General features: G+C 37.0%; 2 protein-coding genes across 9 annotated transcripts in view; one reads left to right on the top strand and one right to left on the bottom strand.

Annotated features, from left to right (window-relative positions):
- LOC139478866 (histone-lysine N-methyltransferase, H3 lysine-79 specific-like) overlaps positions 1-11,503 on the bottom strand; it is a 51,256-nt gene extending 39,753 nt beyond the window's left edge. For 7 of the 8 annotated variants that reach the window (XM_071261531.1, XM_071261534.1, XM_071261528.1 and 4 more), the window contains exons 1-2: positions 10,839-11,496; positions 10,662-10,702 (exon numbers count right to left, since the gene is read on the bottom strand). In XM_071261531.1, the coding sequence (XP_071117632.1) occupies positions 10,662-10,702; positions 10,839-10,913 (116 nt within the window). In that variant the 5' untranslated portion in view covers positions 10,914-11,496. Of the gene's footprint in view, positions 1-10,661; positions 10,703-10,838 lie in introns of all 8 variants that reach the window. The other variant, XM_071261529.1, reaches the window with a different exon arrangement.
- LOC139478867 (DNA repair and recombination protein RAD54-like) overlaps positions 11,159-12,270 on the top strand; it is a 43,366-nt gene continuing 42,254 nt past the window's right edge. The window contains exon 1 of the mRNA XM_071261537.1: positions 11,159-11,321. Within this exon, the coding sequence (XP_071117638.1) occupies positions 11,319-11,321 (3 nt within the window). The 5' untranslated portion in view covers positions 11,159-11,318. The remainder of the gene's footprint in view (positions 11,322-12,270) is intronic.

Raw genomic sequence — 12,270 nt, 5'->3', positions numbered from 1 at the left:
AGCTATATAGGTGCAAATGCGTCCAGGGTATTTATCACAAACGTGAAAACATAATGCACAGGATTATCAAGTTCGTTGTTTAACGAGGCACTCAGGAATATTACAGCTATATGACAGCATTCTGTAAATAATCGAGTCTGGACCAGACAATCCAGTGATTGATATCATGAGCATCGATCAGTGCCCAGCAGTGACGTAGCCGAGGGCTGTTACAGATTTTAGCAACTTTGGAGACATGAACTGTGTAAAAATTTAGCAACGACACAAACAGGATCAGTTTCCACATCTGTGATCTGCAGCTTGGGGTCTGTTTCCTCAATCAAATACAGTTGGATTTGTTCGAAATATGTACAAATTGCTACCTCATTTCAGTTTGTCACTGTGTGGACCATCTGACTGCATTTTATCACTTCTTGATGGGCCAGGCAGACTTTAATCAAACGTGATCTCTCAAAGCCTAGGGTAGCTTCCATTTAGCAAGGGGCAGTAACTCTAGCAGGTGGGCCAATAGATTGTAATGTTTATATACTGTTATTGAGAGCTGAAAATGACTTAAGGACAGAATTTAAGAATGATATTATTTGATAAAGAGGTTATCCTGGAAGTAAGTTTTTATACGGGTAACTATCCAATATTAGAAATAAACACTACATAGTTAGCTCACCAAGGCTTGATAAACATTGCTAAATACAAAGTTTATTATTAATACAAAACATGCTCACCAGATAACCTTTACCTTTATGTATTATTCATGAACTTACATATTGAAATGTATTACACTCGCTTATCATGCTTAATAAACATATGAACAGTAATTAAGCACTTCCGACATGGCTAGCATGCATTTCAAGTAATCAAAAACTACTGACTGGCATGAGATCCTTGTATAGTTATCAAATTATTATGTGCATACATTGTTTGGCCACATATACTTACTTTTTACGGGGAAATGCTTTCAATACTGTAGATGGGCTCATTATTTTGAATCCAAGGATTCATGGGTTTAATACTGGCTTTAAAACTTCTTTTTTTAGGTCATTCTTTGTTTGTGTGCTTGCTGACTAACACCACACTCAAGGTGGCCTGTAAATATCCTGTGATTGATACAATGAACAACAATCCACAGTCTGAATACGATCGCACAATAACAAGCTACTCGCCAAGTCTGAGAATCCAAGGATTCATGGGTTTAATAATGGCTTTAAAACTCTCTTTTTTTAGGTCATACTTTGTTTTTGTGCTTGCTGACTAACACCACACTCACGTCATCCTGTAAATATCCTGTGATTGATACAATGAACAACAATCCACAGTCTGAATACAATCACACAATAACAAGCTACTCGCCAAGTCTGACCACCTGGCCCATTATGACCAGCATGGGTTGCTGGGACCTAAAATACCCGGACTCCCTACAGAAGTAATCTACAGGTCCTACGCTGAGAGGACTTCAACTCCCAGTTGACCAAAATCACAATACAATGATCAATAACTCCAAGTACCGTGTATACCAAAACTGGGCTTCATTTTTATTGTGCTCATGTGTGGAATTGCCTGTATGTTTGTTTGATGGTTTGTTGTTTAATGCCACACTCCACAATATTCCAGTCTGTCTGTAAATAATAGAGTCTGGACCAGAAAATCAAGTGATTGACATCAGGAGCATCGATCTAGATAATTGAGATACAATGACATGTTATCAACCAAGTCAGCGAGCCTGATCACCCGATTCTGTTAGTCACATATGTTGCTGGAGACAATTGTAATGGATCTTCATGGGGATGTTGCCTAGAAATGGCTTGTATCATGAAACTGCATTTCTGTACCATTCCACAATTTATCACCTAACACTTCTTCACAGTGCAATTCTGCTTCAAGTGGAAATCTTCTTGTTTATATTTTTCCAATATGTGTTCCAAAAACATTATGTGTGATAAAGAAGAAAAAATATGACCGATTTATATCTTATCTGTTCAGGAACATGTGACGTCCCTCACGTTAAACATACCACATTTATTCACTCATAACACATTATTATACCTCATGGGCACTAAAATTTCTAAAATATGCTTAGAAACACAGAAGTTATTAGTGGACACAATCATTGTGGTTCCTGTTGTTCAAGATTAATGGAAAATATTTATCTCACTCTCTCAAAAACATCTTTAAGTACACCCTTGATGTTTTTCAGATCTTCCAAGAAATGCATTAACCACGCTTGTTAACAGAAACAAATTATTATCAGCAGCTCCTAATGGCTTAACCATTGTTAAACTCTTGAGCATGTTGAGTTAATGGAATTTGACACTGGAGATTGTTAGCTTGTTTGATAACATCTTAGCTATGAATTATGAAATCTGTCATCTAACTTATTCATAAGCACCATTCCCAGATGCTAATGACTTTTCATGACTCATATAATACTTTCACAAAGCAAACTGCAACTTAACATAACAGATATCAAAGCTAACAAGTAAAAACCTGTTTAATAAGATGAACAACTTCACACAAAATAGGAACCACTAACAAACTGTTCTCCATAAATAACTTATATATCCCAAAGCTGCCACAAGTTCTATAAAAAATACTTCCTTGCATAATCACCATGCACAGAAAGGCAATTAATTTCTTTATCAACACCACCCACACAAACCTTCCAGATATAAGTCAAACAGTGAAGCAAATCCACAGAGATCCTGTCACCATTATCAAAATAACAAAGGTGTCTTTGAAAAGTGGGACAAAAAGGGCTCTCGTTATTCATGGGATCAATGAAAACAAAAATTTCATAGTCCATTGCACATAAACTTATTATTTCTGTTTTATGGAGGTGTAAATGCATGTTAACTTGATTAATGTGTTTTAATGAACATGTTGAAAAATCAAAGATATTTGTTCAATGAGAATCTCATTACTGTTTTTATGAAGGTGAAAATGTACATTTAACATAATCAATGTGGTTTATGTACATGATGACAAATTATTTCTGCAAAAAGTTTAAGTAACATGAAGGTTTCAATATTTTTTCAGCTGTACATCAGTACGTGATGCAATGTCAGAAGATGAAATAACATGAACTGTATTTGTGTCTGCTGGGCATGAGAGTGAGTGAGTCCTTGCCAAACTGCCCAATAGATGAGTGCCATTTTAAGGGTTTGGCTTTTTGTTATCATAAGGAGTAGTGGACTAAATATGTTAGTTTCTATCGCAGAAATTGGGCTAAATGCAGATTTCAACAGTATTTTAATAATATGGAATGTAAGATTAATGTGTGAGGAAAGCCTGAAGTCTTGCAGGTCTCAGATGTTTACACTTTGGTGAAACCTACAAGCATGGGTATGGTGCTGACAAACATTGAAAGATAATCGGGGCGAACAGGGATTCTCACCCACAATCAAAGGTTTCTTGGCATACCCAAGGGATGCAACTCTGCACAGCAAATTGTGGCACCTTAGGCAACCTGTTCCCCTATGTCTGCGTGTATGTAAACAGGTACACTAATTATTAGCCTTGTATATTTAGGGTTTGTGAGATTGAACCAGTCATATTTGGAAAAAAAAAGTTTAAACTTTGGATTTTTATGAAACAGTTATAAATATCCGTATATCTCATTTGTTAGCTTATCTCCTTCTGCCTCTCCACTGAAAGGGCAATTTTCTTTTATATCTGCATACAGAAGAACCATGTGACACTTAAGTTTTCATACCCATAACAGATAAACAAAACGAAAATAAGACCATTTTAGTGTCTACAACAAATGAATCCACCACTTTTTTCACCTCCCACTGAGAGGTGCATCTCACAGCACATAATGTATTCACCACAATCCATAATACGCCAAAAATAAACATGATGAGTAAGCACTTGATATAAAACAAGGCCATATTTCCTCATGCAGTCTCCAGTACGGGTGCATAATGTGCATGACTGAGCACAACAGTAACCAATTATACCATATGCATCAGATGCAGCACTGCTTCTCTCATTCAGCAGCCTTGACTAGGTCACAGCGACCTAGGAAGCTCCTTAGGACACTGATGTTTGAACGTGCATTCCATAAATCAATTCTGTCTTGAGATGTATGTTTTCAACTTTAATGATTATGTAACGTTTAAACAAAAAATAGTAGCCTGGTAGTCTTCAACAGCGTGCCAAAAGCTAAAAAGGTACCCTAGGGAAGGTCAAATTCAAACTTGTAGCAGGTAATTCTGAGAATAAACATGAAAAAGAAACGAAACAATAAATGTGACAATAATGTTTGAAATACTTTTCCATATGAATAGATTTGTTGATGGGCCAAACAATAACATCACAAGAAAATATACTCCTAAAATTGGGCCATATCAAACATGTGTTAAAGTAATTTCTTTCATAAAAAAAACATGGAGTGGGTAATGTTTGTAGTTTCACTTGCAGCCATATTGACATAATACTATCAATGAGGAGAAACAAAAGTATAAAATGTAGCTTTCAATCCCTGCTTCCACACCTTAATATGTTGAATCCAGGTTTTGAGGAACAGAAAACTCAAAACAAGAAAACCTATTGCTGAATTACACACTACATAACTAGGGTAGAGGTAGTTTTGCCACAAAGACTATTCAGTAGTATTTACCTCAAAACTAAGTCAATAAATGCAGCACAACTATTCACTTCACACTGTCTTTGACAATACATTTCACAATAGCCAACCCATAACTTCAACTTTCACTTTCCAATAACAAACTAGATAAAAGGACACAATTCTTTATGTAAACACGGTCAAGCTGATCCCAATTTCCCTTTCGCTTCTGTAATGTTCCTCTGTTCCTGAAATCCTGTACCTAACAGAAACAGTATTGTGTGAATGGAAGCAGTATTCATGTTATAGCGGGTACACCAGCCCCAAGATCAATTCTCCCTTCTGTAGGGTTCCTGCTATGCATTAGATACTCCAAACTCAGGCAGGGTATTGATCAGGCTGCATGTACTATGTACGATCATCAATAAGGCCTGTCAGAATAAAGGATGGAAATAACACAATGTAACCATCTATGCTTCAGGTTCACAACACATGCATAGAGACGCTCACCTGCATAATGACTCTCTTGCAGATTAGCGCAAGTCACGGAACCCATGCACCAGTTTGATGATTTTATTGTTTGAAATAGTATTCTTGTCTTGCATAGAAGTTCAGTTACGGTGTATTGCTTTATTCAACAGTGCAAGTGTCATTGTCGACAATAAATAGTCAGCACTTTTTGCAGACTGAGTTGAGAAACATAAAGGGATCAAGCAGCATTCCAGTGACATGGACCTGTCTGAACTTGAATATTCTGTGGTCTGACAAACGTCTTTATGTGTTGCATACTTAACATGCTAAGAGCTGTAGATATTTTGCAAATCATTATAGTTGACTGATGTATCCATATAGAATATCTCATAATACAATGACTACACTTTCCTTAACTGAGCACAATAATCAGTTTACTGTAGAAAGTTTATGAATTATGAATTTTTAACAAGATGGTTTGGTATTAGTGGGTTAGTTCTTTTCCCTATTCTTTTTACATTTGCAAATGTGAAATGGCCAAAATAATTATTTGGCATCCTTGAACAAGATAATGCAACAAAACAGGGTTAGAACTTAACACTAGCCCACTAGCCAAGGGCTAGTACAGATTCCTGAGGTCAAGTACAAATTTCCCAGTGTCTGCATTGTTTCAACATTGCAAGGGCATTTTATCTTTAACTGAGTGAGTAAAGCTTTTGAGTTTAGCTCCAAACCTACAAAATATAATTCTTCTTATTTCAACTATTTTTTGCCGCTTACAATTATCAGAACAAAATGAGCATCATCTTGTAAAATACACCAACAGAATATTGTATTTTCCTCAATGAATAATGTTCTCCCTATATAACTCACAAGAATGGTTTACATTTTCGGCTAATGTCTGCAACCAAGCAACTTTTCAATCCGACTGTTTACATGTGCCAGTGCATCTATTTGTGGAAATTGTACAACGCTAAGCTTTGAGGTAACAGGCAGTATCTGCTGACTCGACAGCGAAAGCACAAATCAACAGAAAATAGCATCAAGATGCTGCCACATGTAACAGGTTCATCCTCAGTGATGGTAAATCATAGACAACTACTTGAGGAGGAGGGATACCTTCCCAGCGCATCTCGGCATTTCACTGCAGACATGCCACCTGGTGGCCTGGTGCTTAAAATAGAAGGTTATTGACCCTCCACTCCACTTTTTTTTCTGTCCTGTATCGATCAAGAGATTTCTTGGCTGGATGGTACGGCATGAAGTATGTGGTACGTTTACTAGTAAGCAGCTCGTCTGGAACTAACTTAATTACGGTGTCCGCCTGTCTGACCTATATTCGGTATGAACAAACTTCTCCATATCAGTGGCGACTCTCTAGCCCAATCAATATCACTCACAGGTACGTACGTCATTATTACCTAATATGGTAAAAGTCACGCCCTTCTCTGTGACGATATTGACCAAAAGCCCACAGCTTCCGGCATGCAAATCTTTGTGGTTTCATGAAAACTGTTGATAAACTCCCACTCGTAGAAACAATAAAGTGAAGTGTCTGAGGATTCTACCTTGGGAAATAATCAATATGATGAAAAAGATTACAGCAAGCGTACATTTGTCTAAGTACTGATTATAATGACAAGATATGTTACATAACACAAGTCCTGGGTATTGTCCTCCTCAAGGGATGTAAATCTAAATCAAGGGCCTAACAAAAGCTCTGGAAATAGCAGAGCATTCACAGAGCAGCCAAGCACCACAGCCCACAAAGCTGTATCAAAGTGAGATAATATCAATTACCATGCTTAAATATTCATGTTAACATGGTTAGGAACATGTTAGTCTTACCACTGTGAAAATACTAACATTAAAATGTTTGTTTAACCATGTTGACAAAAATAGAGTACTTTATTTTACTTTCCTGCAAAGTCATGACTTTTCCTTCTACATATCTGGGACAGTGGTTAAAAATAGTGGGCTGAACTGAAGGCAGTGTAAAAAATCAAACAAAACAGTTTGTTTGTCAGCCGTCAATTAGTTGTATTTAAAACAAATACAAGGAAATATCCAATTGTCCTTATGTCATGTTCATGCTAAGCTAATATGATAGGCAGATGTATACCATACTTGCCAACTTTCAGTTGAAAAACACAATGTGTTTTGATATGATATACTATAGCTTGATCACCATTTTTCCATGTACTATACTCCGATACCATATACACAGAAACTGTAAGTCCTCAAGATACCCCAAACTTGTAAAGGTCAGAGGGTTATAGTGTGGGGCCTGGAAAACCTGAAAGTGTGCTCACGCCATCAACTACTAGTTTGCATAGTAAAGGACACTCGGCATTGTTGACTACATATTAGTGTTTACCTTTTACCATCAGGGACCACCTCCGTGGTCTAGTGGTAGAGCGTCCGCACGGAGAGCGGAAGGTCCGGGGTTCGATCCCCGGCCACGTCATACCAAAAGACGTTAAAAGATGGTACTTATTGTTACCCTGTCTGGTGCTCAGCATTAAGGGGTTAAAGTAAGGACTGGTCGGCTCGGAGTCAGTATACTGTGTCTGAGTGGGTTATTCATGTTAAACTGTGGCAAAGGTATCTCAGTGGGCTAGCACTATAAATCGGCATCAGTCCAGTCTAGTACAAGCAACCACACACACACACACACACACACACACACACACACACACACACGTCGCTAAATAAGTGCAATAATCTTGGACACAACGTTAAACCCAATTTCACCTCACCTCTAACATCAGGGCTATGACAAGTAACCCCCCTCACCAGACTTTCATACTTAAATTTTGAACACTGACATTACTAAATCCATAAAACCCTTTGAAATCACAAAGTATGGCTGATAGATAGTGAGCAAAACTATTACTAACTGCTAATAATATAATTATGATAAATGTATCACTTCCATTGTCTTAATTCTGTTAATCACCAGCACATGCCTATTCTCCCTTTTCTTCAACATTTAATATTAATCATCAGTACAGTCATTCTGCATGATTCAAGTTACATCCTGTTTCCCAATAAGAAAATGAGGAAACTGCAAAATAAATTTCCTACAAAATATTACAAATACCATGAATACAAATCAAACATGCCCACTTTGCTCTGTTAGCAGTTCCACTTCCTAAATTAAGCTACATTTCATTTCCCGCACGTACCACAGAATTTGTTCACTGCATGTCATATCATGAATATGGAATTTGACCTTACTTGTTGACCTTACTGTCAGAAATATGTCTAAAAATATCCTTCCTACTACCAAGTAAAGCCATAAGCGTTCCATGAAAACATTCATCCTTATCATGATCACAATTTTATACCAGCACAGGCAACATGCTTTCCTGTCAGGCAAAAAGCAAGAACCACAGAAAAATGGCTTTCAGGAACTGCACTTGGTGTATCCCAGTACTGAAAGACCTCTTTCAACTGAAGGCTCTCTGGCATTAGAAGTGTTTACTGGGAGCTTAGCAACCATTGACTAGCCTAGTGGTGATTTAAATACAATAGTTTCACTGCTATAAGAGCCATTACCAGTCTAAACAACAACTGACACATTTTGTGTCTTGTTAAATAAAGTAAAACATGAATAATCCTGAATTCTGTTACTATTGATTACTTTATTGTTGTTTGGGGAACTGCGGAAATTAGGAAACGAACTGCGGTTCTACTTTTTCCCTATGGCAAAATTCCTGTTCGAAATCTATAAGCAAATCTAATACATCTGTTCATGAGTTTCAACTTTCTCTGGGGACACATATCTGAAACAAGGATAGTTACAGTTCCTACTGCTGAAATCCTCATTAATCTTGGAAAAACCTATTGAGCAAGGAAATTGGACTTGGAAATAAGTTCTTGGTTTCAAATGTCAATGAAATTTTAAGCAAAACAATTCCGCATATTGTGACATCATATTAATATGTAAATATATATGACTATCACTGCATATTCAATATTATTACGGAAGGTAAAATGTATGGTAATATTAAACAAGAATGGTTATGAGGAAAATACTAATAAATTTATTTTCTACATCATGTATTGTACATGTACATAATAGGCCACATGCCCATCATATTGATGAGTGCGACGTTAAACAAGAAACAAACAAACCAAAATGCTCTCCATTTACCATGCCAATATGAGCCTAGACCTTTTGAGTCTACTTGCCCGAACTTATATTTTAGCATTTTTTCAGGGATTTTAGTGTTAGTATAAGGCTAACAATAAGCTGATATTTCTACACCAGAAGAAAGTTTACTTGAAAGCGAACATGTGGCCCAATCCGCAGACTTCCATGACCAAAATGATAGCAAAGGGGTTTCAATGTATTTGATGATATCAACATACATACATATATCTTGTTTGTTTAGTCTAAATATTCATCAGTGAGTTGGATTTCACAAAACCTCAACCTTATTTGTTTTGCTTTTGAGAAGCAAAATTGATGAAACCATGGAAACATGGACAATCTGTTATCAAATACACTTAATACAAAACAAACGTGTAACTCATCACGTCACAAACCACAAGTCAAGTGAGACTGAAGCTGAATCAGTCTGTCAAGTCTTGCCTTGTATAATACCATATATCAGAATATGAGAGAAAATAACATTCATTATTTATCGACGATATATAAATTGTAATAGGAGCTGTTAAGTCTCCATCAATGTATAAGAGTTTCAGAAATAACAGTTAGCATGCTGTGTGCTCTTTACGTCTGGCAGTATATGTACTTCCATAGCTATAGCAGTATAGGCTACATCAACAAAATAAAGTGCAGGTGGTTTGAAGACAATTTAAAAAAACACAAATGTAAACAAACTATTGCATGGCATCTGTTTTCAATTTATTTCATTGAGTGTCATAAGAATTCAGTCTAAAAGAAAAGCATGTCATGTTTCAGCTGACCTTGCTAAATTAGGTCAAAGCAAAAGTAGATAAAAGCTTACACAAAGTCAAACAATGAGAACAAGAATTATGATCTAAAATGATGTCAAAATGTTGTCATTCACAAAACAATCATTGAAAGGCACCCGGTGTGATGACCCGACCATGACCTGCGTGAAGTTATCATCTGTCAATCAACTTTCCAAATAAGGAGTTAGGGTCACTGTGCCTCAAATTCGCGGCAATCCTTTGTTCAATACACAAATAAATTCAACAAATTTACATTTCACTTTCATTCTGACAACCTATAGCTTAATAGTGTTGAAGTGTATTGAAATGAGGTATACGTTACTGACATTTTTTAGTAAACTATACGGACGTACTACGTGGAAAGTAGGTTAAAAATCCCATACATTACTTCCACACAGAAGGCTTGTTCAGTTAGCAAGTGCATGCATTTGTAAGCACTGCATACCCATAAGCGAACGAACACGTATGCACTTCTTTAGAGGAATGTTCGTTCGTAATTTAGCATGATCATAAAAGACATTATTGCATCTCCGAGACGCCTGTGCAAGGCGGGTTCTAGTCACAATAAAAGCAAACCAAGAAAGATACCAGTGTCCACTCGCATCGCGTGTCAGTAAGTCGCAGGTCATTGGCACAGAAAAAAATCGGCCCAGAGCAATAACAGACAAGCGAGATGTCTTACCTTATCGTGTCGATAATCTCGTGTGCTCCGTCTCTTCCGTCCTGGAACAAATTAAAAAAATAATATAGTTAACATATAATAAGAAATTTGAGAGATTTTCCCCGTCAAAGGGGTATTTCTCAGTGTATTTACTTTGCGATTGGTATCGTGAATCGACGGTCAACACACATTGCTTACCGATCCAGGGATGGGCCACCGATAGACCGCTGGCTCTGCCCCAGCCGGACTATGCAGCTTCAATTCCTGGGTCATTCTTTATTCTGACTTGCTTTTGCTATCCATCTAATGGTCAAATACCCGAGCGGTGATGAAATATTTGACCATTTCCATGTGATTTCCTCCCCTTCACCCTGTGACCCACATTCAGCGTCGTCCCTCTCGAGGAAAGCCGTTCCAATCACGATGTTTCGTACTTATTTCTGATTGGTTGATATCTCACTTGAAAGCTGTTTGATTGGTTGGTGAAACCGACGAAGGAAATCTCCACTGGAATGGCGGCCTACTACGAAAGCAGATGGGGAAACACCCTTACAAAAAATAGAATTTTTGATGAAACTATCACTGATGACAAGAATGACGATATCCCATGAAAAGTACAGGCTTACGAAGTTTTGAATTAAATTGAAACCTGTCAAATAAGGATTTAAATTATCCAAAATGGTAGGTTACATTATTTCCCACCTTGTGTCAAACACTTGTTCCCAAATATTTCAGAATTTTCGTGATTCCAAGATATTAAAAGTGTCTCCTAATGTCTCTGACTGTGTAAACTTTGGAATCAACGCAGTTACCCCAGGTTATGTTACTTCTGACCAAGCGTAGTAAAGCGAGTGTAGTGGATTATGCCGGAGTAAAGTTGTATTGCGTAAGAGGTTGGTTTGATGGTCTTATAAATGGAAAGCTCGTCCCACGCACTTCCTACATCTATGACGAGCGATTTCCATTTGTAGATAGAGTGGAATTCCAGAACACGTGATAACATAGGTCCTTGATCAAGCCACATGTAGAATATTGTGTGACATGAAAACATCCTGATTTGTCATATATACCCTAGTACATGCTAATTCAAACATGTAGGCCCAAAGGTACCCACTGTTTGTTCATAATGTTGATATGATGACCTATTCGTTCTGTCAGCAGTATTCTGACAGCAATAAACAAATTGACAGCCCTGATTAACATGAACTAAGCCAAATTTCATTATAGTGTGTTCGTTGACTATCCCTTAACTATATATATATTTTGAATTGGTTGTAAGAGGTATTTAAAGTGAATTTTCTTTTCTTGGTTGTGACATACTAAAATCTATTGTCAAATATAAAAGACCAGTCTGTGACTTTAGCCACTAGGCAATGCCTGAGTCTAGTAACATTCTGTTCGGTCTTGTTAGGTCAGCTAATAAAAGTTCAGATAATAACACTAAAATCTTCTGAAAATGTTGTTAAGTGCCATGTTCAGACTAGTACACTCAATTTTAAGTTTTTTTAGCACAGACTGATCAGCTAGTTTGAATAACAAATACCATAGGTACAATTAATTTTCATGGAACTGAACTAGATAGTTACTTCTAATTTTAGTCTTATTTCCAATAAAGATCATCTTGATATTG

Source organism: Haliotis cracherodii, unplaced genomic scaffold, assembly GCF_022045235.1.
Source record: "Haliotis cracherodii isolate W230 unplaced genomic scaffold, xgHalCrac1.p SCAF_4, whole genome shotgun sequence".
Taxonomy (NCBI): Eukaryota; Metazoa; Mollusca; class Gastropoda; order Lepetellida; family Haliotidae; genus Haliotis; species Haliotis cracherodii.
Note: the sequence above shows the minus strand (reverse complement) of the source record. Positions and strands in the feature narration are given on the sequence as shown.